At 40.3% G+C, this 27,522-nt stretch overlaps 2 protein-coding genes across 2 annotated transcripts; one reads left to right on the top strand and one right to left on the bottom strand.

The window, feature by feature from the left end:
* The first annotated feature begins 1,214 nt into the window (after positions 1–1,214).
* Positions 1,215–3,137, top strand: LOC307036238 (structural maintenance of chromosomes protein 1A-like). Its single transcript, XM_079676359.1, has 4 exons — positions 1,215–1,386; positions 1,490–1,559; positions 1,674–1,781; positions 2,308–3,137. The coding sequence occupies exons 1-4, from the start codon at positions 1,322–1,324 to the stop codon at positions 2,386–2,388; spliced, it is 324 nt and encodes a 107-aa protein (XP_079532485.1). The 5' UTR covers positions 1,215–1,321; the 3' UTR covers positions 2,389–3,137.
* On the bottom strand, positions 2,726–27,522 carry cacna1sb (calcium channel, voltage-dependent, L type, alpha 1S subunit, b). Its single transcript, XM_079676344.1, has 45 exons — positions 27,125–27,522; positions 25,719–25,824; positions 22,574–22,713; positions 22,277–22,410; positions 21,967–22,119; positions 21,304–21,509; positions 21,071–21,174; positions 20,517–20,662; positions 20,362–20,440; positions 20,111–20,271; positions 19,791–20,016; positions 19,496–19,703; positions 19,267–19,387; positions 18,164–18,278; positions 17,966–18,065; positions 17,797–17,866; positions 17,243–17,375; positions 16,992–17,121; positions 16,849–16,908; positions 16,429–16,535; positions 16,248–16,335; positions 16,040–16,147; positions 15,856–15,908; positions 15,619–15,765; positions 15,163–15,364; positions 14,899–15,057; positions 14,506–14,616; positions 14,345–14,428; positions 13,673–13,720; positions 12,581–12,607; positions 12,360–12,485; positions 12,201–12,266; positions 11,994–12,085; positions 11,745–11,904; positions 11,518–11,645; positions 11,293–11,389; positions 10,610–10,712; positions 10,424–10,525; positions 10,198–10,331; positions 8,258–8,383; positions 7,966–8,162; positions 7,813–7,874; positions 5,880–5,926; positions 5,722–5,796; positions 2,726–5,066 (listed from the first exon to the last, which is right to left on the bottom strand). The coding sequence occupies exons 1-45, from the start codon at positions 27,304–27,306 to the stop codon at positions 4,776–4,778; spliced, it is 5,514 nt and encodes a 1,837-aa protein (XP_079532470.1). The 5' UTR covers positions 27,307–27,522; the 3' UTR covers positions 2,726–4,775.

The raw sequence follows: 27,522 nt of genomic DNA, 5'->3' as shown, positions 1-27,522 counted from the left end.
GTATGCGTTTTACTGTATGCGTCCTCGTGGGGCCGGGGTCTAAGCCAAACTATATCCGGTCACAGAGATCTGCTATTTTAAAGTAAAGTCAACACATATCAACCCTAATATAGTCTATATTAAGAACGAGAAAAGTTATAACATATATATCCTTTTTTGTAAACATATGACAAATGTGTGAGGGTGATGACGTCAGAGCATCGTCCTATGTGCCAGGGCTTAGCCCCGGACAGCCCCAGCCCAATTTAAACCCTGGGTATCTGTGAGGGAGCTCCTAATATGGCATTACCCCGCTGAAGCTCACCAAAGTTTAACATATTTCATAGTTCAAAGTTTTGTCAATTGTTTTGTTTATTGGTCAAATACTGGTTTCTAATGGTTTCTGAGGAGTTTTACTGGAATGAAAGAGCACAGAAGCAACAAAGCAGCATACTGCATTAAACCTGACCTTCACAGAGAGGTTGAAGTTCATGTGGAAAGGAGGCTTCAGTAGTCTGTCTGCACTCTGTTTAGTTTTGCTATCTTACAATCAATATAGTAAATGTGACTATTTGTACTAAGGTGTTGAGCAAAGCACATTATACCACCATTTTTCCTTACAGTATCTGAAATCTAAGATATGTTTTTAAATATGAGGTAAAGTGTGTTGCCAATGTAACCGGTTAGAACTCAAAGTTGCGATGAGGTCTTAAAATGTATGGAAAGGGTCTTAAAAAAGGTCTTAAAAGGTATTAAATTTGACTTCAGGATTCCTGCATATACCCTGCAGATGCGTCTTAATATCCTAAATGTTGGCTGGCTTTACACCCACGGCCCTATCAGAAACTTCGCTATCAGAAACTATGCGCGACTTGTTTTGTATGTTCACAGCCTATATCCTGCTGTTCTCCGTGAACACATCCTGCAGCCACAAAGATCTCACACACACTACCAGCCTTCCAAGAAACAGCACCTAAATACACACACTAACAAGACACAGGTGAGGGGGGAGGAGACAACACAGGGCACCAGGTGAACACAATTGGGTAATCAGTAGGAGGGAACACAGAGACGACCGGAAGCAATAGACAAGATGGGGGTGAACACTTATACCATTAAATAAATACTACATCAATAAATGATATAAACATGTTCACGAGAGCTCTAGTAACGGCGTCTCGTCGTTACAGAGACCTTTAACACAGATCGTAGACTGAAAGCAAAACCTCCTATAATGTGTGTTCTTCTTCTGTAGGCTTTCCTGGGCCCAGAAAACCCCGAGGAGCCATACCTGGACGGCATTAACTATAACTGTGTGGCCCCTGGAAAGAGGTTCAGGCCCATGGACAATCTGTCTGGAGGAGAGAAGACTGTCGCTGCCCTGGCTCTGCTCTTTGCTATTCACAGGTACAACTGGACAAATACAGACATCTAATACATGTATTAACATTGCCTGGCACCTCATGATGACATCACCACTGTCGGTAACATCTTTTCCTCTCGTCTCTAGCTACAAACCCGCGCCCTTCTTTGTCCTGGATGAGATTGACGCTGCTCTGGATAACACTAACATTGGCAAGGTGGGTTCACACAGGATTCAGTGCCTTTTATGTCAAAGGTGTTTTTTTATTAATGGTGCTCATCACATTAAATGCAAACTACACCTGATAATTATGTTATTATGTCCCTTCAAGGTGGCCAATTATATTAAAGACCAGTCGGTGCACACGCAGGCCATCGTCATTTCTCTGAAAGAGGAGTTCTACACCAAGGCCGACTCACTCATCGGTGTTTATCCAGAGGTGTGTTTCCCTAATATTCTATTTCAAAATATTAGAAAGAAAACCAATGTTTTACAAAGGTATTTACAACGATTGCTTGTTTTGACAGATGATTGTGCATGCGGGTCAATTCAACAAGAACTCTTATTATATTTATTTTTTGGTAATCTATTGGTCAATTTTGCAATTTTTTGGGTCCAAGTGAAGTTAATTGATTATATAATATATTTTCTGTAAATGAAGGTTTAAATACAGCTGGGAAATAATACATGTATTTATAACGATGTTAGTAACTATATGTAATTGTCCCCACTGGTTTTCCACCATTTTATGAACCAGTATGACACAGACACAGGGTTTGAAAATATTAAGCATTAAATACTACAGGAAACACATATTATAGATTTGGAATAATTCATCATTATAAGCCATATTTGGAGCATCTAGTTTCAAACGTCCCACAGATAACGTCCTAAGCTGAAAATTGGAAATGTGTGTTACATAAGATTAGAAATATGAACTGCTTCTCTTTCTGTTCACCTTACAGCAAGGAGATTGTGTCATCAGCAAAGTGCTGACCTTTGACCTCTCCGTGTATCCTGACGCCAACCCCAATCCCAATGAATAGGATGAGCACCCCCATTTTGGCAAGTTGGACGTTTGCTGCTCACCGGCTGGTCAACATCTCTGTAGACGGCTCATGTATTCATTAGGTCCCACATGTTATTTCCCTTTTTATATGTCGATGTATTTTCTTTGGATATTTTAGAGTAGCGAGGTAGTGAGTATTGCTTGGTTGTTTTGGGGGGTTGTTCTTTATAGACAGCAAAAACCAGGATGTATGTACATTTATAAAAGCCTGCCCCTTTCTCAAGTTGGCCATACAAGAGTGATTATAATAATCCATACAAACATAATTATAATCAAGTTAAAACAAGAGGGAATAACATTTTTTCAACAGACCGTAGAACCTCATAAAATACATCACATTTACCTGAAACAAGTTTTTGTTCTCCGCTTTTATACTGTTTATTGCCCTCTTTTCAACAGTGTACTTTAAAGCCTGTCATCTGTTGTGTGTACGAAAAGACGTATCTGCATTTTCATCTGCTACCCTTTTTAAACAACATAATCTTAATCAGGAATCTGTTGTTGCAGTATGGTGGAAACATTCCCGTGTGTGATAGCAGAAGAAAACCCTTAGCGAGCTGCAAATAGCAATGCTATAAAGAGATCATGGAGCTTTCTCAAAATGATCAGAACACTTTGTCTGATATTCTGAATCAGCTTTATGAATGGGAAACAGTCAACAATGATGCTATTTGGTCAAGTCTGTTTTATTGATTGCTTTGCTTCAATAAATAACATTTTGAAATATTTAATCTCATTTGATTTGGTTGTTCCTTACTTTGTAATGCAAGCATACAATCTGCTTTTGACTGCTTTGAGGTGTTTTTGTTCTCCCTTTAATTGAACATATAATGCAGAATGCCCCTTGCTGCATTACTTTCCGTTCCATAAGTAGGAGTCTGTGCTTTGCCAGGTAAGACTATTTTTAAAGGGTCTCAGTTTTCACACTGTAACTTCTGCGGGGGGCGATTTCCAAAGCATGCGTTTATCTCCTCACCAAGTTTCCCTTCTATCATTAATTAGATTTGTATTTACAGCAGACAACTCACCTGTGGTGTGGATGTGCGTTCTTATCCGTTAACTGCTTGTGTTGTAACCATAGACTGTATATATAAAGGTTGTAACATGTCCATCTATGGTTTGATTCAGAACAAAACAACTAACACAAGCAAATGTTTTTTATCATTTATTTGATTTGCAATGGTGAAAACACCAGTGTACCGTCAATACATGGCATATATCCAGAAAAGGAGAGTCGAGGTTGTGCTATAATGTTGAGTCAAAGCAAAGTGTGTGCATGGCAGCAAAACACAGGCTGATCAGAGGATAAAAAGTCCTCTGTGGCCGTTTACTGTTCGCATCGAGGCACAAAACATGACACAAGTGCACTTAAATGATGCCCATGTTATCAGTGATATAAATACAATGTGTTATAAGCCTCTGAGCTGTAAAGCTAAATCCACCATACTCCAGGTATGCTGAAGATACATTATCTGTACGGGTCAAACTTCAGTAGGTGTCCCTAAGTCAGAGGTTTGACATGCACATGAAAAACACTTACAAACGGCAGCAGTAGAGTGACTTAAAGTGACACTGCTTCACCACAACATGGATTTAGATGAAACAAATACCCTATTACAGATACACATTTGGATACTTATTTTGGAGATTAAATGTACCCCATATGTTCAACATTAAAAAATGTGTTTCCTCTATAAAATCTGCTGTTGCCAACTGCAAATTAGGACAGTGGTGAGCAGGAGAAAACGTGGTAAACCTCAGTTATTTAAGATTAAAATAGAGCAGGCCTAACTGAGCAGAGGACGCTGCTTTACCAACAAATACAAAAAATGCTTAACTTGCATTTGCATAGTAGCACCAGAGCCTTTTTAAGAGTGTGAACTGAATGCAAGATGAACATCTCTGGACCTGGGCGCTCCGAAACTTCCCTTCTGTCCTCACTGAACTGCAGCACACTAAAGGTGGCTGCCTGTCTTTATTCAGCAGGTTGTATTAGTCTCTAGTGAGGCTCTCAGCTCACTCACATAGTTGTCCCATAAGTCATATGGAATGGATAACCTCCCCAAACGCCACAAAGAAAGAAGTGCGTCAATCTGTCCACTCTGAGATGAGATAGTCTTTTTATTACTTTCAATAAATCTGAAAATGAAGATGTTTCAGCATCAGATGTATTGTTTGTCCCTGGTTGAGTATCAGCCACACTTGATAATAAGTTCAACCTGAGCCAATATGCCTTTAGGTCTTAAGCTAGGCTAGTAGATACAGACTGTCACAGGGGCAACAAGCTTAGTAAAGCTAGGTGAGGTGGAGCCACCTGCAAGTGTTAAAATCCAAAGTTAACCACATTAACTCGAGAGCCATCCTCTAAACCCCGGAGTCGGCCTCCTTTACGGAGGGAATCTGGGGGATGGGACGTCTCTTCCTCCTCACCGCCGGATCGGGCTTTCTGGCTCCCTGAGCTGCCACGGGGGGGACTGAGATGGGACGTCTCTTTTTGTCAGAGGTGACGCTACCGGCGCGCTCGCTGAGGATGCCCAGAGCCACGCTCTCCATGTCATTGACAGATGTGTGCATAGCATCCGCCATCTCCTGCCTAGCAACGGAGGCGAAGCTGGGGTCTTTGGCCAGGGAGGACAGACCGCCCTGTGCTAGAGCCTGGAAGAGGAAACAAGCACATTTTTAAGCTTGCTTAAAAATTGACAACTTTTCTCACCATTATTGTTGTTACTGGTAATACCTGTACCAACAATCAACCAAAAACCCACAGGGGAGTTGTTAATATTAGGAACCACCTTGATTCTGACATTTATGATTTTAATAAGTGATATTTCATTGGGCCCTGCGGGTGAGGCACAGTGAGTCTCTTTCACAAAGACACCTCGGGGGGGAAATACAATTCAAATTTGCTTTACAGCTCAGCTTTGATTAATAGTGTTTAACAAATAATTTCCTACAATGACTACCCATTGTTACCATAGAAATGAGAATGTGTTTCCAAATAAGTTCAAACTTAAATGTTGCTTTGTTAAGTTTATTATGACCTATTTATCACAGATCTAACAGCAAATCAGAACATTTCCTGCTAAAAGAAAAAGAGATGGGCAGTCAGAGATCCTTCCCTTATGTTATTATGTATTTATATTTGATTAATTTTGTATTAATAATGGAGAAAAAGAGGAAAGTAAGAAAGAATATGCCAAGGGGCCTCCCCAGCGAACATCTCCCTCAAATAAATGATAAACCTAGAAAAGAGCACTTGCTGAGTCATCCTCAAAGCTCACGTATCGATGACTCATCCTTTCTCACTTACCTCCTGGACCAGCTGGTCTGCAGCCGTCTGGGAGCTCAGACTCTGACTGTCACCATACTCAGGGTCATAGGGGAACTGAAAAGAAAGATATGATTCTATACTTAATATCTGAATAAAATGTTATTCAGTGTTTGAATCAGTCTCCAATAAAATATTACCTGTGTTTTGTCTGTTTTCACAAAGTAGTTCCAGGAGTGCAGGTTTCCTGAATAAAGGAAAAATAAATTGGATAATTATAAAAACAAAAATGTAATTCCTATTTTTGTCTGCATGATTTCTACCTCTTTGGTACCGGATTTTATGTGAACAGTAGTATACAATACACCCTACACCAGAGGTGCCCAGTACGTCGACCGCGGTCGACCGGTCGACCGCGGGGGCAATGCTGGTAGATCGCGAGTCATTCATAAATTAAAAAAAATCCAGCTCCGTTAAAATAGACAAAACAGGTTTTGATCCCTCCTCCTTTGGCCTCCCTGCCACTTAATTCAGGAGTTGACTTGATTGACAGAAAAAGCGACCTATTGCTTTCCAGTCTGTTCACACAGAATGCAAAGCGATACAAAATCAGTCAAGTGCCGGGAGAGACAAACAACAAAATGAGTGCGGGAACGAGCAAAAAGCTAAAGACATACCACTTCCACACAGAATGGGAGGGAGAATCTTTGTTTGTGATGTCACATTCAAAGGTTATTTGCCTTATTTGTAAAGCAAGCGTCGCTCTGCCAAAGAAAGGTAACGTGGAGAGGCATTATCGGAGTGTTCACAAGGCATATGACAGCGACTTCCCTCCGAGTAGCGAGTTGAGAAAGAGAAAGGTCATGTATTATTGCTACACAAACATTATCTCTTAGTCTTAGTGTCGCCAACTCGTTTCTAACATGCAAAAAGACAAACAAATGCGTCTATGGTCGGTGTATTTTCGACCTTTCCAATCCAGACCAGATCTCTCTCCCGTCTGTGTGTGAGGGGGCGGGGCAGTTTACACACACGCAGCTGCTACATGCAGCAACACACGGAGGAGATGGTGGAGAGAAGCGCTCCAAGGTGTGGTTACATGTTACCCGTCTTGAGGTGGACAATGCTCTTCACCAAAAGAGTTTAGCATGTAAGGGCGGTAACACGAGCAATTTGTCTAAACATTTAGCAAAAGTGCACCACATTCAGACGGAGGAATGCACCGGGTTCGACTGTCTTTCGAGTAGCTCTGTAGCCCCATCCACGAGTAACGTTTCCACGTCAGGTGTTATGTATGCTAGCAGCAACACACGGAGTTAACTACATTATACAAACATGGGTTAATGATTAGAGGTAACTGAGTTATTTATTTTGTTAAAGTTTCAGCTATTCTGTTTCCAGTTCTGTCATCAGATTATTTAATAAGATTTGTTAAAACATTGTTGTTTCTTTTGATGTGAAATATTATTTATTTAATTCAAATAAAAAGCAATGTTAATTTTGTTCACAATTTGTTAAGTTAATTTAATAATATATGTATTTTTGAATCAAGTATTCATCTTTATTGTCTTCATTGTTAGTTTCCACATGCCTAAAACAACCTCAAACTAAATCTAAAAGTTGATGGCTAAATAAGAGCGTTTGAGAAATTGTGCAAGGCACACAGTAGTAGTCCGAATAGTCGATTAATCGTTTCATTAATCTATAGATTAATCGATAATCAAATTAGTCGTTTGTTGCAGCCCTATTGTAGTTATTCCATGTAAAAATAAAACGTGTTATTCAGCAACCCTTGCAATTTGGGTTTTTATTTTTGGTTGGTAGACCTCGGTTAGCTGGTCATTTCAAAAGTAGCTCACCAGCCAAAAAAGTGTGGGCACCCCTGCCCTACACAGTATGTTGTTGACCTGTAATCAGATCATATGTTTTTTTATATTTCCCACATACTTAAAGAAAAAGGTTTTCATGAGGCCTTGTCAATAAGGGAAATGTTCTGACTAGCCCTTCATAGGATTATTGACTTGTTGTCTGCGTTGGTCTCAAATCATCTTTGTGTTTTGTATTTGTACTATCTTGTTAGCAGCTTCTAGGGGAGAGACCGATTGATTCTTATCCAAATACTTTTTTACGTACCAGGCTCTGCCTCACTGTGATTGTAAAAGTCTTCGGGACTGCCTTCTCTGTCAAATGAAAACCTGGAAGACAACATGAAGGCTCAGACATATTCACGCTGAGCAGATGTCATCTGGTCTCCGCGATAGTTTGGAGTGTGTACTTTGTACTCACTCTGCGAAGGCGTTGTTGTTAGTGTTGCTTTTTGGGAAAAATTCAGTAGTGGGCTCCAAGGCAGCAGAGTTTGGTGGAGACTCCACCTGGCTCTCGGAGAACTGGAGGGGCCGCTGGTTGGTCATAGGCTGGGCCTGAGTGCTGACCGGCTCAGAGGAGAAGGAGTCCACCCGGTTACCAAACAGACCGTGAGAACGCTTGAAAGACAGAGCAACACGAGACACAGATTATCCAATTGACAGTCACTTCGTTTACACAGTATTTTACATCTGTGGCGGACAGTGTTTGTTACCTGGTAGATTCCGTCCTCTGTAGCCTCCCCCATGGCTCTGTCCAGCTCTTCCTCGTTCTGCAGGTCTCCTGAAATGGCCCGGTGCATCTCTGGAGCGACCTCATCGTCAATGCTCCTCAGGCCCGCCTAAAATAACATGGAGGATGTGAAACATGAAAGGGCAAGAGGCTCACAACAGGGTGTTAAAGGTCCCATGACATGGCCATTTCTACTGATCAGAATTCTATTGTTGAGGTCTACTAGAATATATTTACATTGTTCAATGTTCCAAACTCACATTGGTTTCTCATACAGCATCTCTGTATAGTATGTGTATTCACTCTCTGTCCTAAACGGCTTGTTGGAGCTCCTGCCACCCCCCTCCCCCCCTCCCTATGAGCCCACTGTGCTCTGATTCGTCAGCTCGCACACTCTGTTCTGATGAGTCCTCCACCGTTACAGCGGGACATCAGTGATTATTTGTTACAATGGCGTTAGCAACCAGAAAATGACACCAGTAATGACAAACAGATGAGAATGCTGCATGGGGTCTGGGTGCCGTGTTGGTGGGACGTTGCAGGGCTCGCTGCTCCGCCCTTTGAGGCTCGAGGAGTGGACAGTGTGAGCTGTATTACTGGTGTCGTTTCCTGGTTGCTGCGTGGGGTCTGCGAGACACCGCGGAACTCAGCCTGAGCACACACATACACTCACAGCCAGGCTGTTCACCACACAGTTCGCCACACACTCACAGCCTGAGAAAAGATAAGGCTGACTGAGTGTGTGTACTGGCGAAACTCTGCGGAGTAGCGCTGCTGAGAAAAGACAAGGGTGAGTGTGTGTGTGTGTGTGTGTGAGGAGCTCCACGGATTGGTCCATTTGGACCTGGGTATGGTCACGTCACTATACTCAGCAAGGAGAAAATGGAAAAAGAGAAATCTCCAACGAGGCGTTCTGGGGCATCATAGACAGGTATTTTCTGCGTTACAGTTTTACTCGCTACAGGGTGTACTTTGAGGGTTTGTGACTTTGCAGACCGTTTACATGCATAAAAAGCTACATAACGACGGGTAATAACCGGAAAAGAAAAGGAAAGGAAATTATACTATGATATTATGAGTTCTTTTTTGACTGATCTTCATAATTTTCTAATATGTACAACATTGGCCTACTAAACAATTTTGTTTTCGATATACATGATTTTCTTTTACATTTCAAATATTTACAACATAGTAAACTTTGCAGTTTTTTCTCATATTTTCGACATACTATACTATACTTTGCATATTTTTGAAATACTATACTATACTATTTCGTTTTTGCAAATTATTTCGATTTATTACATGGTTTAGTTGAATACTCGATTCTGATTGGTCAATTCAGAACACGATGTTAATCCAGAACAGACAGACCGCTGTCAAGGATTTATTGACCGTTGTTAAGGACGCTCACATCTGCACAAAGAAGTCCATTCGATTGAACTGTATACAGTTTGGCCGAAAAGCAAACTGCATGCAGTTTGCTTGAACACCGACAGGCCGATCAGGAGCCCGACGCGAAGCGGAGGGATCTAGATCGGCATGAAGGTGTTCTTTTCCCCATAATGACCGCGTCGCTGCACATTATCCCTTACATACAATACTATTCTATAACGTTATACTGTATATATATACTACACTATGTGGATTTGTTTAAATGTTTTTAACAATCATTGCTGTCACCTTTTTCAGATGTTTAGACACACTACACTATTTTTTTCTTTTGGGAAATGCAAAATTAGATTTTTATAATGTTTTTTTGACTATCATATTATGACTTTTAAAAAATATCTTTCACAATATACTATACTATTATTTGGTAAACCATGTCATCCTATTAGAAAATACCCTGCAGACACTTTAAGGAAACAATATGCACAACAATTAGTTCATAGCATGATTTAATTACTGATAATGAGCGCTCACCTGGATCTCTGGGCCGGAGGCGCTCTTTTTACTGGGTCGGTAGCCGTAGTACTCCTCCTGGCGCTTCAAGAACTTACGGAAATGTTCCTGGAGGAGGAAGGTGGAGTAAAATTTCCCCACCGTCACCTCATCATCTGTAACCAGGCAAGTCATAGAGCTGTCAGTGTGCAAAATACTGGATCATTTTCTAAAGGTAAAATAACTTTATTTATAATGACAGACTCACCTCCCATAGGGGGGATGACCTGGTCCAACAGTTTCATACTGGTGCGTTTCCAGATGGATTTTATAATGGCTCTCAGCTCCTCATTGGCTTGCTCAAAGTTACCTGCTCAGAACAATCCATAAAACATTGAATAAATGATACTACGTACATCAGGTTGAAGCAAACACAATTTCCAATGCTCTGTACCTTCAGTTTTGATCTTGAGTGCAGTCCTGACGAGAGCGAAGAGGGTGGCATTAAAGGTGACGGTGCCATCACTGTTCAGAGGCATGTTCATGCCAGCCAAGCGCTGCGGACAGGAAGTAGAGGGAATTTGGGCACCGGGCAAATGTATAACAATCAAATAATATTTTTTAAAGTATCAAAAATATATATATATTAGTTTTTCACCCTATTTTCTGTTAATATATACATATTATTTACATATTTTTTAAGGCTCTGACACTGTTAAAAATTATATTTATTCATAATTTAAATCTAAAAAATGTAGAGAAAAACAAACGCTACTTTGCCAAACCCTTCTTGTGAAATACTTAATCTTTAAAAACAATATATGATCTTGTTTATATTATTAATACTTTATTCACATTAATTCACTGCTTTTCTTTGACTAAAATATGTATTTTTGCTAATTTAATTGATCCAAATTTAAACCTTGTCTTTTTTTAAATGTATCATGTATCGTCAATAAATAAAGCTTTACAGTGTCTATTTTTGTGTTTTGTATATGTATTTGCTAATTTAGTTCACTTCCTATCTACAGTGATTTTAATGCATTGTTAATGATATCAATAAACATACTTAAAACCCTTCTAGCTGCTGTTCTGATGAGTTGTATTTATATGAATGCACCATGTGTCTGTATGTACCTTGCATGCAGCACGGTGAGGACAGAACTTTCCAAAGCCCAGTGGGGGCTGGATGCTTCGCAGCAGCGTCACAACATCCAGATGTTTAATCCTCCCCCTGTTGGATCAGAGAAACATCTTACCATAATTTAAGGGACACCGAATGAAGTATGGCCTATTTGTTGTGCAACAAAGCATAAAAAAATGTAAAGATAAAGTTTCATGAGTGTTTTTATTTTTGCTTACGTGGCTTCAGGGTCATATTCAGCCCAGATCTTCTTAAACTCGTCCAGATGGTGCGGACCGAGAAGAGACCAATCACGGGTCAGATAGTCAAAGTTGTCCATGATGACAGCCACAAACAAGTTGAGGATCTAAAATAAAAATAAAAGTATTTTATAGTTTTAACCATTCGGGGCAAAGGGGATTTTTTTCTACAAAATAAAACAACAGATCCTAATGCTGCTGCTCACCAGGAAAGCACAGAGGCAGTAAAAACTGAGGAAGTAGAAGACAGCAAAATTGGACCCGCAGGTGAACTCCTCTCCTGGCAGGAAGTCAGACTTGGGGTCACACTTCTTCCCGTACATTGAAGCCATCATGACCTCTTGCCATGCCTCTCCAGTAGCACACCTGCATATATAAACAACAATGAGAGCTTGGCTCAGATTTGGACCTTTCATCCAGAGCTTTTCACCAATGATCCCGGCTTAGAGACTCACCGGAATAACATTAAAACAGCCTGAGGGAATGTCTGGAAGTTGTTGTTGCGGTTGATTTGGGTGCCATCCACTAAGGATACCTTTCCAAAGATCTGAAAAGTTGTTAGAATCCAAGTCAAAATCGGTGACAAAAACAGAACCTTGTTTTATACTAATAACCTGCAGAGTTTCAAATGTTTAATCAGGAAAATTAAAATTCTTGAGTACCTGCATCCCAATGACAGCGTAGATAAAGAAGAGCATTATGATGAGCAAAGCTACATGAGGAAGAGCCTGCAGACACAAACACAAACATTTAGGTTATTAAAAGCATGTTTAAAGTGAGATACACATTTTAAATTATGTTATGACCACATTGTGACCGACCTGGAAGGACTTGATGAAAGTCCACAGCAGATTACGGATGCCCTCCGAACGGTTCAGCAGCTTGACCAGACGCATGACACGGAAAAGTCGGAAGAACGTGATGGAAACTGACGCATTTTCAGATGCCTAGGGAGAAAAAAAATCCAGAAGATTTAAGAGAAACAACAACTTAAAGAGCAAAAACATTGCTGCTGTTTGATACCAATTAAGTTTAGGCTTACCGCAATAGCTTGCAAAGGATTTGTCTCCTGCAAAAAGCAGATAAATAGATGATATACTGTAGTGACTTTTAGAGTTATGTTTGATAGTAGTTATCATTTCATTAATAAAAGGCACAGAGCAGACATGACACTGTCCTGTTAAACATTATTAAAGTGATGGGTGGGTTGCATGAACAGGGATTATATGAGGAACATATCACATAATACACAGTCAGTGTATTACTACAGCACATTTGAAGTAAAACAAATAGGAGTACCTGCACAGAGAACAGCTATTAATTGCTCTGGACTGGAAAATCAGTCAAATGTATTTTTAGCCACCTTAAAGAAAGGCCAACATAAAAAACATTTAAGTTTATACTATCTTTAAAACATGTCCAATGCTTTACCCAGCCGTCAAACTAGGAACTGAATTCTTTATATCACAACACTGTTCACTCTTCAAAGTCTCCCGACATGACCCAAAAAAGTATTCTAGCTAAGTTACTCGTGTACTTTTATTGTGGCATTTTTGTGACTTTGGTTAAATTGGATTGACCAAAAACAGCAGTCCTGTCCATATCTCCAAACTGGGTGTGCCAACTGCAATGTACTGGGTAACTAGGTAATACACTGACTGTGGATGAATACCTCATACAACCCTTGTTGATACAATCTGAACCATCCCTTAAAGGGATGATTTACAATCACAAAACATGGTTAAAATTAATTTAGTTACAAAGTTACAAAGCCTCCAAGTCTTAGTTGCTGAAAACTGCAATACCTGACTCATGCGAAATTCCGTATATACACACTTAATTGTCAAAATATAAGGATTACAGTCATTCCAAACACCATTAATACTTGCAATGCCGATATATTCAGTGTTCTATACATTTCGAGCCATACTGGAACACAATATATCGAACATCTTGAGGTCTTATCTTACACTTTGCTCTGTAAGATTAGATAGACCCGTAGGGACACAGATGTTTACCCAGAAGTTTGAGCCACACACGGTTCAGTAGTATTACAGTTAGTAGAGAACATGGTGGAGTGCTCACACAGCAAGACTCATGCAGCAGTGCAGTGCAGTGAAGTGAAGATATTTACAGCACAGCCATGGAGACAGTACAGTCCTCCACTGGCGGCCAGGGCACTCTGTGGAGGATAGACAGACGAGGAGTGAGGTGTGTGGAGGACAGAGGGATGACAGGGAAAAAGGCAATAAAAGAAGAAAATGAAAAAGGATGGAGGGAACAAACATTTCTACAGGCATGTGTTTGTGGATGAAAAAGTCAAAACAATGCAGTGAAACAACGGAGAGGAAAAAGTGACTAGGAACAAAACCATTGTGCTGTGTGACATAACCACAAAAATACCATGGAAAACCCTATATTGATGATGTGCTTCTTTTTAGTTTTAAGAACGCAGACAATACACAAACGTTCAATGAAAATATTGTTATGGATAATTGTGGGAATAATGGAAAGTGCTTTGCTGATGATGTGGCGATGCCTCTGAGGTTGGGATGGAAATGGTTAACGACAGTACTGACCACATCTGGAGAGTTAGCTCTGCTGCCACCAATCAGCTGTTGGGCCATGATAACATACTTCTGTGTCATTGAATAAATGTATTCACTCATTTCAAATCGAATCACACTACTGACCAGGAATATCTAACTCAAACAACACTAGGGACTTTCATATATAGCACCTGCAATGAGATTCTTTTATCTGTCGAATTCATTAGATTAGATCATAACGTATCATTCATACTCACATCGACTTCGCTCAGTATGACATCAACTACACTACCAATAACGATGACGAAGTCAAAGACGTTCCAGGGGTCTCCGAAGTAGCCCTGTACAGACAGAAAAGTCATTGCTGACACTGGGTTGGGTGGATAGACATTTGAATCGCAAAGTGTGAAATCATTACCCTGGCTTTGAAGGCCATGAGCTTTAGAATCATCTCCACAGTGAAGAGCACGGTGAAAATCATGTTCAGGATGTCTGACAGCTTGGTCACATGGTTCGACTGGTTACAATGCTGTTCAAAATTCAAATTAATATTACTCAACATGGCACAAGAGTAATTTACAATAGAAATGATGGTGAAACCTGCAAACAGATCCAAGTTGTACATTTCTTTAATGCAAAGTAGATATTTTAATTTAATAAACAAAATAAATAATTTAGAGCACCCTGAATGAATGAACTCCTAAGCCCCCACAATATTAATACTAACACCCACATCCAAAGACACTGAATATTGTAAGAAACCTCAACAGAATCGCAATGGTTTTATGTTGCACAACTTGAATATACATACCTGCATCCCCAGACACAATGTGTTGAGCATAATTAGGAAGAACATGAGGTATTCAAAGTAGCAGGAGGTGACAATGTACCAGACTCTGTACTGATTGGGGTTTTTGGGGATGTAGCACCTCAGAGGTCGGGCCTTTAGGGCGTACTGCACACACTGACGCTGAAGGGAGGCAGAAGGTGGGTTAGGAGAAAAGATCATTTGTCACTTGACTCACTATTGGACACTGACTGTCCAAAATGTAATCTCTGAGGTTCCCTAGCATACCTGGTTCTTGTCCAGCTCACAGTCCTTATACTCCTGCTCGCCCTGCTTCTGGAAAGTGACAATGACGAAGCCCACAAAAATGTTCATCATGAAGAAGGCGATGAGGATGATGTAGATGATGAAGAAGATGGACACATCCACGCGGTTGTTGAAGACAGGACCCATGTCTTCTTCGTCTGAATCAATGGCTCTGTATAACAATCTGGGAAAATGGAGTGATGTTGAGAGATGATAGGAAATTGACGGGACACGATACCACAAGGCTAATTTGTACAGGTGAATTGTACTGTATAATTCAATGCTTAAAAAGGACATATTGCCTCTGTTACCATCTCCGGCTCCGGGAAATGGAATTACTTCCAACTCAATATCAATGTATTAAGACAGTCTGCTTTCCACATATAGGATAAAGGAAAATATAATTCATCAAAGAAAAAAAGATTATGCTTTGCTTACTTTGGCCAGCCCTCAAATGTTGAAACCGTGAAGAGAGCCAACATGCCATTGAGCACATTGTCAAAGTTGAAGTCACTGTTGAGCCATTCTCTCTTTGCCAATGTTGTTTCTTGAAGGGAATTCTCCATGTGCTTTACAAAGTGTCCCCTAAGAGCAGACAAGGAAAATCGTTACTCTAAAATAACCTTACATTCTTAATAGATTCAATCTCAAATATGTAAAAGATGTTTGCCTTACTGGCATTCCTCCTCCGTCATTTGCAACATGTCTGTGCAGCTGTAGAATTTACCCTAAGACGAAACATAGGGACATGTTTACTACATTTCCAGCACATAAACTTTACTTATAGTGGATGCATTTTTTATATACAGTATGAACTTTACAGTACATGAAGTGTCAACATCATCTTTTAAAAAGTTACCTTGAAGAGTTGCACCCCGATACAGGCAAACATGAAATTCAGCAGCATGGTGACCAGGACGATGTTTCCGATGGTTTTGATGGCCACAAACACGCATTGGACCACATGCTGCCATTAAAGACAAACAATGACCACTTTACTATTTAATACTTAGAATTTTTTTTTTTTAAGGCTTGAGTATTACTGTATTTCATAACGTGTTTTTTACCTTTAACCCCTTGGCTCTATTGATGGCCCTGAGAGGCCTCAGCACCCTCAACACCCTGAGAATCTTCACCACAGAGATGGCACTCGACCTGAATAAAACCCATGACAAACAATCGTCTTTATGTGGGATGACAATATTTATGATCGTTATCTTATATGGCAATCCCAAAATGTTTACTCACTCCATCCCCATAGAAAGCAGGGAGACTGTAACGACAATCAGATCCAGGATGTTGAAGGAGTTACGGCAGAAGGAGCCTTCGTGCATGAATGCTCCATATACTGTCATCTGTCAGTCAGAAACATAAGAGTCACACTCAGAATAATAAACACATTTGAGTGTAAGCTTTTCTTTCAGTCAGAGGAACGGGTGTCCCATTGATAAATACATTTTATGGTCGGACTATTCCAGCAGGAATTGGTTGTGATGGTCAGTCAGTGAGTTGGCTTACTACTTTGCCCCAGACTGAAATACCTCAACACATATTCGATGGATTTCCATGACACGCTATATATGTATAGATCTGTTATCTGGTTCCTGGACTTAAAAGAAAATCAGTCAAATCTAAATAAGGGAGAACATGAAATAAACTGCACACTACCTTCAGTACAATCTCAATGGTGAACACAGTTGTGAAGACAATATCAGCATAGGCCAAGATCTGGAGAAAAAGCACAATGATTGCAAAAAATGTAGCCTTCGTTCAACCAATGATGTCCAATTTTTAGTGGTAGACCTGGTTACCTTGTTTCTGTAGGACTTTGGGTCGATGGGGTCCTCAGCTGCCAGGGAGATGGAGGAGAGCAGGATGAACAGAAGGATTAAGTTGGTGAAGGCAGAGGCGTTGATGATCTTGTAGCAGAGTTTACGGATCCTGGAATCAAACACATTTGCAGAGACATGCAGTCACCAGTAAGTTCAATCAATTCACTGCTGTGTTTTTATGAGACAGTATGGGCAAACTGGGAAATAAGTTCACTATGTCTGGTTCCTACTTGTTCTGAGGGCCAAAAACGAAAAAGGAGCTGGCTTCGGGCAATGGAACGGCTTCCTCCTTCAGCTGCAGATCGGCCATCGGTCGGGGCCGATCGCTGATAGGGATTGCAGGCTCTTCCTCCTCATCATCACCTACCATGAGGAAACAAACAGATTACAATTATATGGTGAAATTACAAATTGACATATTAGTTGTAGTTATGTTGCAGCACTACAGAAAAGTATATAAAGGCAAAAATGCCACAAATACATTCAACTAATATTTTTTGAAATAAGTGAATCTCTCAATACTGATTCATGTTAAAGACTTTATATGGTCACCAGAGAAGTGTGAAAAAACCCTAATTTTAGACTCGGCTGTAAACTTGGCTCAGTCTAATTATAATGTGGGCTACTATACTTATACTGTAACATAGCCAAGAAAGCAGCAGTGGTAAACAGGCAGTGTAATGAATATGAACTCATGCGATCAGTGACCTCCTGCAGCCACAACTACATCGCTGAGAAATGTGAGAGGTTTAAGACCTGGAGATCCAAGAAAAGTAGAAGTTACCTGGGAAGTCATCAGGTGGGAATGGATCTTTCACTTCGTTGACATTGGACTCAAACTCGTCAATTTTGAGCTGAAACAATACATACATATATTATAGCTACTTATGCCCCTGATGAATATTGAATTGCCAATAATAATAGTTGAATAGGCTTCTAGATATAACACTCACCTTGGCTGTGGTGGAAAGGCATTCTACCTTGCCTCTCTGCTCTGCCAGTTTCTTAGCTATCCTTTCCCTCTCCTCGTCAGTCTTTTCAGGGTTTTTGGACCTGAGTGTCAGGAAAGAACAAGAATGGAGATGGGATAATTTACCAATGAGACTGAGCAGATCATCACACTTAGGTAGCCTACAGTATTTTTATTTCACCTCATTAGCTTTCTCTTCATCTTCTCCTCCGCCTTTTCTTTCTGAGCTGAAGACAGACTCTCAGCCTCTGCCAGGTTGTCGACGGCGATGGCCAAGAAGACATTGAGAAGGATATCTGATTGCGTTAAGCTCAGAAAAAAAACCATTGTTGATATGAATACAAGTTCTGGTCATTAAAGTATTATTTATTTATTTTTTAAATGTTTTTCGGATTTCATATCGCATTAACACCATATTCCAACGTGCATAGCGGCTAAACAATCCAATCACCGAGCTTCAACCATAGTTGAGGAACTTGGGTAATCAGTTCAGTGGGTGTGTATCTGTTTCCGGTTATTTTATTTTAAAATTCAGTTCCTGACGGACGCCAAAAAAGCCCGAGATTATAGAATACTAAACAAATAAATAAAAACAAGGATGATTGTGTGTTATTGATGAGTAAATAACAGTGTGTTATTTAGAAAAGAATAACAAATAGATTCAAAAAATACAGATTTCAGTATTCTGAGGCTCTGAGCCCCATTTATTTTCCTCGCGGACGGCAAAAAAAGTCAGACATTATACGATTTAAAATAAAAACAATGATCGTGGCTTGATATCGAGTCAGAACCATGGTAAGAACATGTTTTTAGGAACCACACAGCTTCCGGTCTCCCAAGACCCGAACGGACAAAAAGACGTGGTGCAGGCACGAAACATACTACCAATAGAAATACATTGCTTTTAAAATCGTTCTGTGCGACACGAAAAAAAGGGGAAAATCGTGTTGGTGAACACGAATCAATAGATTAAATGTCGTGACTAACACTAAACGCCGTGAGACTGGGTTGGATAGTCAATCGGTCAGTTGGTTTACCACTTTGGTCCGGACGGAAATATCTCAACAACTATTGGATGGATTGCTATAAAATGGTTTACAGAAAAGTAATACCCAGATAATCTTTGCAACAAACTCATCTGTACTGTGTTGAAGGATGAAAGCAAATATTAGCATGCTAATGAGCTAACCTAGCATACAGCTAAACTACCATGCTACACAAAGGGTACTCTAAAGACCCTCGGCCTTGTTTAATCCTTGAAGACATTATAAGTGTGAAGGATACAGTTTCCACAGACAAAGAGGACGATGAAGAAAATGGAGACCAAGATGCCAGGAAACACAGGCCCTCCATAGGCCATTATTCCATTGTACATTATTGATGTCCAGTCCTCTCCTGTTAGGATCTAAAAAAGAGCCAAGTGTTACAATTATGATCAAAATCCAACAAGGAAGTTTAACAAAAGCTGACATTGATAAGAGTTTAAAGCAAAGCATCAATGAATCAGCCTCACCTGGAACACGCTGATGAGGGCCTGAGGGAAGTTGTCAAAGTTACTGCGTCTGGCTCTGTTATTGGTGAAGTTGAATTTCCCCCCAAACACCTGCATGCCCAGGAGTGAGAAAATGACGATGAAGAGGAAGAGAAGAAGGAGCAGGGAGGCGATGGAGCGTACAGAGTTGAGGAGTGAAGCTATAAGATTACTCAAAGAGGTCCAGTACCTGCAAAACAGTTGGAAGAAGACGTTCAATTAAATCTAATCACAATGAAGCTTATTTAATTGGATCCTTGATGGGAGAATGTCTTACTTTGTTACTTTTAGGATCCTTAGCAGTCGTATACACCTGAGTACAGAGAAACCCAGGGGAGCCACGGCTCCTGCAGAAAACATGATCATCTCCACGATACCGCATAGCACCACGAAGAAGTCAAAGCGGTTAAACAGGGACATGAAATAAGCTCTCGGACCCAGAGCATACATCTTCACAAACATCTCGATTATAAACAGCACCAGCAGTAAACGACTGGCCACGTCTGTTGACATAATAGAGGAGAGAGACAAATGATGAAGAAGGGAGCAATATAACTTATTTACAAAAAAATCCCAATGACAAAATGATTGAATCACCTTGTAGGGAAGTGAGCGAATCTGACTGGTGGTGGTGCTCTGTTGCTATGGTCAGGGTGTTTAGGAGGACGAGGAACATCACTAGCCAGTAAAAGGACTTTGTTTTCACATACAGAAGGCACTTCATCCTAAAGAAACGGTTCCAGCGACGGGCCAGGCGGCTAAGAACAATAATAATCATAGTTAACTGTGCCCGGTCGGCATGAATATTGCATTTAAACATTCATACATTTACGTATCTGCAGACTTACTAGTAGTAGACGACTCGACTCTTGCCTTCCATGTCATACAGGCTGTCTTTATCAGGGTCACTGGTTAAAGGCAGGAGTCCTGACAACAGAAAAACTATTGTCAATCAACAGTGTCTCTAGATGGGATGGGAGCTAAGCTGGTTTATAACGCTGACCTTTGCCCTCTCGGTCGGCATCCAGGACTTCAGCGTGAGTGATCCACTCCATGTAGCCATTCACATCTTCATCCAGCTGCTGCCGCTCTCTCAACTCCTGAAACTCTCCTCGTGACCTGGCCTTCTCTCGCTCTTTAGTAAATTCTCTGAGTGAAAAGACAAAGACAAGTAAAAAAGCAAATGATTGATTTCGTACATGTGACATAGTAAAAAGTAACATGAAAAAATACACAGAAAATGACACAAAACTAATTAAAGATGTTATGTATTAAATATGGTGCCGAGTTTTATTTATTTTTGGGTATTGTACGTTTCTGTGTGCATGTATGAAAGTGGAGTAAGTGTGTCGTGTATTCATGTATGGATAACTGTGAGCAGAGTTTGAGAAGTGAGAGGAGGAGTTAAATAAGTAAATTAATAAATGTTTAGTGAGGGAATATTTGTAGGAGGCAATGAGTGCTTTTTTGGTTGCTTATTTGGTTATTTGTAAGCTTGTGCACATAAAGAGGCTAGATACAGACTCTAAAAGGAGAAAATATAAATATATGGCTTACCCACTGAGCACGCCCAGAACCAGATTAAGCACAAAGAAGGAACCCAGCAGAATGAGGGGAACGAAGTAGATCCAGGGCCATTCATTTCCCATGGCATCATTAACCTGAAAGACAACTCTTGGTCAGACACGAACAATGTATTCTGCTCGTTACACTTTAGAAACATTTTTACGTTTTTGATGAAAAGATTAAAACTGAAAAACAACTGAGAAGATGTTCAAGCGGTCACTGACCCAGTAGAGCACTTTGGTCCATCCCTCCATGGTGATACACTGGTACACTGTAAGCATGGCAAAGCCAATGTTATCAAAGTGGGTGATGCCATTGTCAGGACCCTCCCAGCCTGGCCGACACTCAGAGCCGTTGATCATGCAGCGCCGACCGTTTCCTGCCTGAGCACAGGGTGCAGGCAGCTCTGCTTCTGCTGTGGAGTAAATATCTGTGGGGAAAAAGAGATCACTTACATATCATTTTGAATGTCGCTACAGGGAATTAACTCTTTGCTCCATAGCTTCTCTTGATAAATGTAAACTCCCACTGTACGTTTTACATTTATATTCAATTCAATATTTTATAATCCATTCCTTGCACATGTAATGTATTTATAATATCCTGCTGTATATTTTGTTATATTTTCCACATGTATATATATATTCTTTTTAATGCTAATTTATTTAAATTTGAGAAATATTTTTTTCCTAGTCTTTTAATTTCTCTTATGTACATTGCATGGTCTTTTATGCTGCTGCAACGCATACATTTCCAAAATTGGGATCAATACAGTAATTCTTATCTTATCTTATTTTAAAACCGGTAATATATCAGGGATGATTATAAATGACAACATATATAAAAGCCAAAGTTAAAAAGTGTATGATTGTGCTCTTTATGCATACTTGTGCCGGTGTAATAGCAGGTTTTATGCATTTTGCACTTGAAGAGCTCCAGTCCCATGATGGCATAGATGGTGACCAGTAGAAACACCAGCAGGGCGATGTGCAGCAGAGGCAGCATGGCTTTGAGGATGGAGTTCATCACAACCTGCAGGCCTGAATGTGAACAATAAAAACAAATCATTACAAAAGCACAGGAAATCAGCAGTGCCTCCAGAAATCTGACTTCACATTAACATCGGTTCCGTATTGATCACACTGTGTGACATGGAATTCATTTTGAGCATTTGTGGGTTTTAGAAAAGGCTCTTACTGGGGACCCCAGAGACGAGACGTAAGGGTCGCAGCACTCTGAAGGCTCTCAACGCCTTCATGTCAAACCCTCCACCCTTCTCCACAGGCACATCTGCTAACTTATTGATGGTATCCAAGGCAAAAGTGAAGAGACTGTAGGAAAATGTTATACAACCATAAGCGCCTACCAAACAAAAATGATGATTCAGCAGAACAATAGTACAGTTTTGGTATACTTGTAAGATATTACATTTCTTATGTGGAGAATGGGAAGCTGTGGTAAAGATATCCACCTGCAGCTCAGAGCTCATCTTACCCCATGAAGACGATGACAAAGTCCAATATGTTCCAACAGTTCCGTAAATAGGCGCCGTCATGAAACACGAGCCCATACGCCACTATCTTCAGAAAGCACTCTAACGTGAATACGATCATGAAGATGTACTCCAAACTCTCCTGAAGCAAGACAAATAGAAACCAAGAAATTACATTTAGTAAATCTCATTAGCTTCAGGTTCAGCTATCCAGTAAAACCCCCCCAAATGACTCCTGTTGGAAGTTGCGCCCCCCCCCCCACACACACACACACACAAGGGGGGGGGGGGGGGGCGCAACAGCGGTAATTAAAGTTTAAAAGTCTCAAAATGCTACAACTACTGTCATAAACTGGATGAATGTGAAGTATTTTGTTAAAGGAGGATGAAAGCGTATTTAAGGAGCACTATTGGAGTGACTTTGATGGATATTGGACTCAGGATTCATTCATTTGGATTCCCGCTGTATGAAGAAAATTAAAGGACGGCGCAAGTGGAAACAATTCACAAAGAGATTAAACTGTTTAAAACACATGCTCAAAGTAAGCCGGATTTTGCCGATGTGTTTATGTGGATTCAAAAGTCGTAAATAATCTATAAAATGGAGGAGACAGATCTGATCGGAGCAACTGTGACAAATAATCCAACTGAAACCGGCATGGACAATGACTATGTTTTGAAAATGCGCTTATCCAGAAAAGCCCGGTTTTGACACTTTACGGGCAGAAGAAACATTTCTATTAAAGAAAGAATTATACATTTCTGTCTTTTTATGCCTTTATTAGCTACTAAATTGAATTGTTATTAAAATTAATTAATCAATTTTTTTTGTTTTATTGTAATGTAAGGCTTTTAGTGACAATCATGTATTGCCTTACAATTATATGTAAAAAAAGAAAAAAAAAGTCTAAATATGATATTTGGCCTCAAATCATCTGAGGCGTGGCGCGCCCCCCCTGCGATCTTTGGTGCCACCCCAATGGGGGCGCACCCTCCAGGTTGGGAACCACTGGTGTAAATAACATGGTTGGCATTAAAGCATCTGCTAGGAGAAACAGCAGTACATGTTGCTAGTATTAGACAAACTCATTAGCTTTCACAGACTTTTGGTTAATATTGATGTAGATTACACACGAGTGCAGATGGTTTTAACAGATGGCTGGCCCATGAGGCACATTATAATAAGTGAAACAGCCATAAGTTAGCGATCTTTGTCTGACAGTCTATCAAGAAGCAACTGTTACCAGTCTTTGTAATGCTCAGTGCATTGGCGGTAAAGTGATGCACGAGTAGAGATGCAATGTCCGCAATGTCAGAGAACGATATTTTTCGTATCAAAACATTGCATTGCACATTATTTGCTTATAAAAATAGATTTGAATTGTCTTTGTTTACTATTCATTGCTGACATTACACACATGTTGTAGAAGTAAACACTGTAATATGTGAACAGACGCATAAGATCACACAGACTCCAGCCCGAACTTCATGTATAATCAAAATCTGAGGATTTACTCGAGGAACAGCATCATATGAAATATAAATTATTATTAATTTTCCTCTGATCCTTTTGAACAAACCAGTTCAATCAATTTTGTCTGAATCATTTAGCAGCAGTCACCAAGCCCCAGATCAAATATGAAAGAGGGTAAGCTTGCGTACATTAACAATAATAATATACATTTATGGACTAAAACTGAAAATGATATTAGATTAAGCGAGGTGCAACAAGTAGAGCTGTGCTTCTACATTGTACTGTATCAATGTTCCAGACATCCTATTTAGTGTAAATGTGTCTTACATAAGGCAACATTTGTGGACTCTACTGTATCACCTGCGTCAGAGGAGTGTCACTGCCTGGGCCGACCTACTTCTAACAGCGCAGGGGAGTGAGTTTACCAGCTCTTCTTACACCTTTCACCTCTGAGGAATGGCACAGTAAGAAGTAAGGATTATTTGGGAGAAGGCTAGTGAGTGGGCCAAAGCAAAACGATTAAAGAAAGGGGATCAGTTTCAGGTTTGACTACTGGATGAATTTGAATGTCAGTCAGTCAGTGGGGTCCCAACTAAATTGATAGCTAAAACCTCGTAATGTGTGCAGTTTATTGATTGGATGGTGGAAAGTAAAGGATGGCTGGTTGAAGGTGCTATATATTGACATTTGACCTGGATGTCAGGCGTTTGCATATCAAGTCTCCCACATGGAGCCTCCTCAATACCATAACATCAGTGTCAATACAACCTTGAATATCTAAACATTGGCAAGGAGTGTGCTGTGCAAGAGCAAATGTATATACCACAGAAACACTTGATTCATGCGTTGCATTCGTTCAGTCAGCCACCTTCACTACATTTTCCACAGCTTCACAGCACTGTAAACCCTCGACTATGAAGTTGAAATATAATGCAATGTGCAAAGACATCAGCAGCATCCAGTGGTATTGATAGTTTACACTACTTAACATTAGACACTCTGTGACGTACCTGCCATCTAGAGTGAGCCCCTTAGTGCTTCTCAATTTTCTCAAGACAAAATACATAACAAATGCTTCTATAATTATTTTAAAAAGAAAATACTGACAAAATTGACAAGCAAACCATCAACACTTGTCTACATAGAAAAAACAAGCTCAGTTTTAAAGGATTATATATTTCAACTGGTTTTGGGGTAGTTCAACAGAAGCATATATTCATACGAAAACATAAAACATTTCTTAAAGAATCATATCCTTTATATTGATAGTTAATTATGCTGCTTTGTACTATTATCAAGTCAGTTTCTGATCAGAGAAGGATGACCTCATCCCTGTTGGATGATTCACTAAGAGCACAGTTGTTCGATGACATGTTCCTCTGAGAACAGATGGGAATCCAAATAAAGAACTGCGTTGTGAATGGAAGCATTTCAATTGGACATTTCAGACCAGTGACAAGCTGAAACTCTTAGATATGAAAGGTCTAAATTGTTCTGACTCAAAGCACTCATATTAATGTGTTTATCAGCTGCACAGTCATCGACTGGTCATGGCAAAAGTAATGGAGACCATGAGTAAATTATTTAGTATATTTTCAGTATTTAAAGGCCAAAGCTCCTCATAAAGTAATGATTCATACATGAAAAGGATTTGTGTTCACACTCGTACTCACCAAGTTTGTGTTGGTGTTATTAATGTCTTCCTCAGGCATGGGCAGGAACACAGCCAAAGCAATACAGTTTGCAAAGATGGTCAGTAAGATGATGTACTCAAAGGTTCTGGTTGTGGACATTTAGGATTATAACGACAATACACAACAAGGACAAGTAAACATCCACTGACCCTCTCCCAGAAAGATAATATTACCAAAGGTTTGGAATAGTTCATGATATCTGAGTTATTGTGCACATGTTGAGCATAACACAACAAGGAAGGAAACCCTACTATACAATGAATTGTACTATTCTTTATCCATGTATGTTTTGTGAATTCATGTAACAAACTAAATCAAAACACTCCATACACTCTTTCTACATGAATCAGAACCTCTAAAAGCTGCCTGAAACATCATCCCTGTAACAGCCCATTGGTCACAGTAAATGTAATCTGCTGTGCTGCTTCATTCTCGTCCATAGGGGGCTCTCTCTGAGAATTCCCCTGCCAGGTCAGCATCATGTCTCGCTGTGATGCCACAGGACAGCTGCACAGCCCAAGAATATGGCCAAAGCATTTAAACACAGACAACTTACCAGGAAAACAAGCTGTTTGACTATTCCAATACATTCTTAAAGATGTGAGCATGTATACTTTTAGAAAATAACAATAAGTAATGGACAATTGTATTATGTCCATTTGTGTATTTTTGCTGTTAAAACTGCACTCATGCCATGGGTTACAGAATCACATACCAATGTGATTTAACTGTTGCAGTAAAAAACACACAAGCTGTGTAAATACTTTCTGTGAAACTGTTATAATCATTTACACCAGGGTATAACATTCTGTCCTATAGGGCTGTCTGTCCTAGGATTAATTTGATTAGTGTATTCTATTTTGGATGTAAAATATATATAATCCAGGAATGGACATCGATCTAAAAGCAGGAAACCCCCTATAGGGGCCATAATCACTCAGCAGCCTGCCTTGTGTTCAGGCTTCAAGCGTCAGTGAGTGCCAGCGTGTCAGAGCGGCTATTTCCACATTAAAAGTAGAATGTCAGCGATCAGAAAACTAACGGAGAGCTCCATTAACTTCTTCTATCTGCCACATGTAAATAGATTGGCTTAAGAAGCTCCCCAGGTGAAAATGCAAGGGGCTACAAACTTGACTCTGACACAGGGCTGTCAGATACATAACAAAAGTCTTAACACGTTAGGGATCGCCTTAACACAGACTTAAATGAGACTTGGCTTGTGCATGTTTAACACAGGTGGACTTCACAGCTGATAGTGCACTGGCCTTCAGACACCTAATATGTTTAGCTGTCAGTGTTCCCAACCAGAGCCCTACATACCATTACACACACACATGTATGTATAATGTAGGCAGGTGTGTGTGTGTATGAGATATAAAGGATACTTCCACTCCACAATGCTGATGCAGGCCTTGCGAAAGGAATTTTTGAGGTTAAAGAGGAAGAGGGTTCTTGCTGGACGAGGGTTTCCTCCTGTGGCCTGTAGCTTCTTCAACTTTTCTCTCTGCTTCCTCTTCAGCTCCTCTTCATTCATGATGACCAGCTTGTTATCCGCATTCGACGCCATCTTGACGCCTTCACCCGAGGCCAACTCCTGTAGAAATGTGTCTTCTCACAGTATAATCCCAAAAGTGAGGCCCTAAATATCTCCCCGTTGTGAAGGCCCCTGGGTTCCAAAACCTGCTGATCCTGTGCACTCCCCCGCCGCCCTCGTCCAGCTCTTCCTCTGATACTGTCTCCCTCGCGCTGAGCCACAAGCCTCTCCTCCTGGCTGAGGGCCTCT

This window comes from Notothenia rossii (genome assembly GCF_949606895.1).
Source record: "Notothenia rossii genome assembly, chromosome: 4".
NCBI classification, from domain to species: Eukaryota; Metazoa; Chordata; class Actinopteri; order Perciformes; family Nototheniidae; genus Notothenia; species Notothenia rossii.
This window is presented reverse-complemented; position numbering and strand designations above follow the sequence as displayed.

What these genes read in the sequence shown, in the direction of transcription:
- cacna1sb (XM_079676344.1), bottom strand. Translation starts at nt 27,306, where the DNA reads ATGGCGTCGAATGCGGATAACAAGCTGGTCATCATGAATGAAGAGGAG. An exon ending in TGCCGACCGAGAGGGCAAAG is followed by an intron (nt 20,441 to 20,516) that starts GTCAGCGTTATA and finishes TTCTGTTGTCAG; the next exon opens with GACTCCTGCCTTTAACCAGT. An exon ending in GCTGTTTTAATGTTATTCCG is followed by an intron (nt 11,905 to 11,993) that starts GTGAGTCTCTAA and finishes TTATATATGCAG; the next exon opens with GTGTGCTACTGGAGAGGCAT.
- LOC307036238 (XM_079676359.1), top strand. Translation starts at nt 1,322, where the DNA reads ATGGACAATCTGTCTGGAGGAGAGAAGACTGTCGCTGCCCTGGCTCTG. An exon ending in CTGCTCTTTGCTATTCACAG is followed by an intron (nt 1,387 to 1,489) that starts GTACAACTGGAC and finishes TCTCGTCTCTAG; the next exon opens with CTACAAACCCGCGCCCTTCT. An exon ending in TCATCGGTGTTTATCCAGAG is followed by an intron (nt 1,782 to 2,307) that starts GTGTGTTTCCCT and finishes TTCACCTTACAG; the next exon opens with CAAGGAGATTGTGTCATCAG.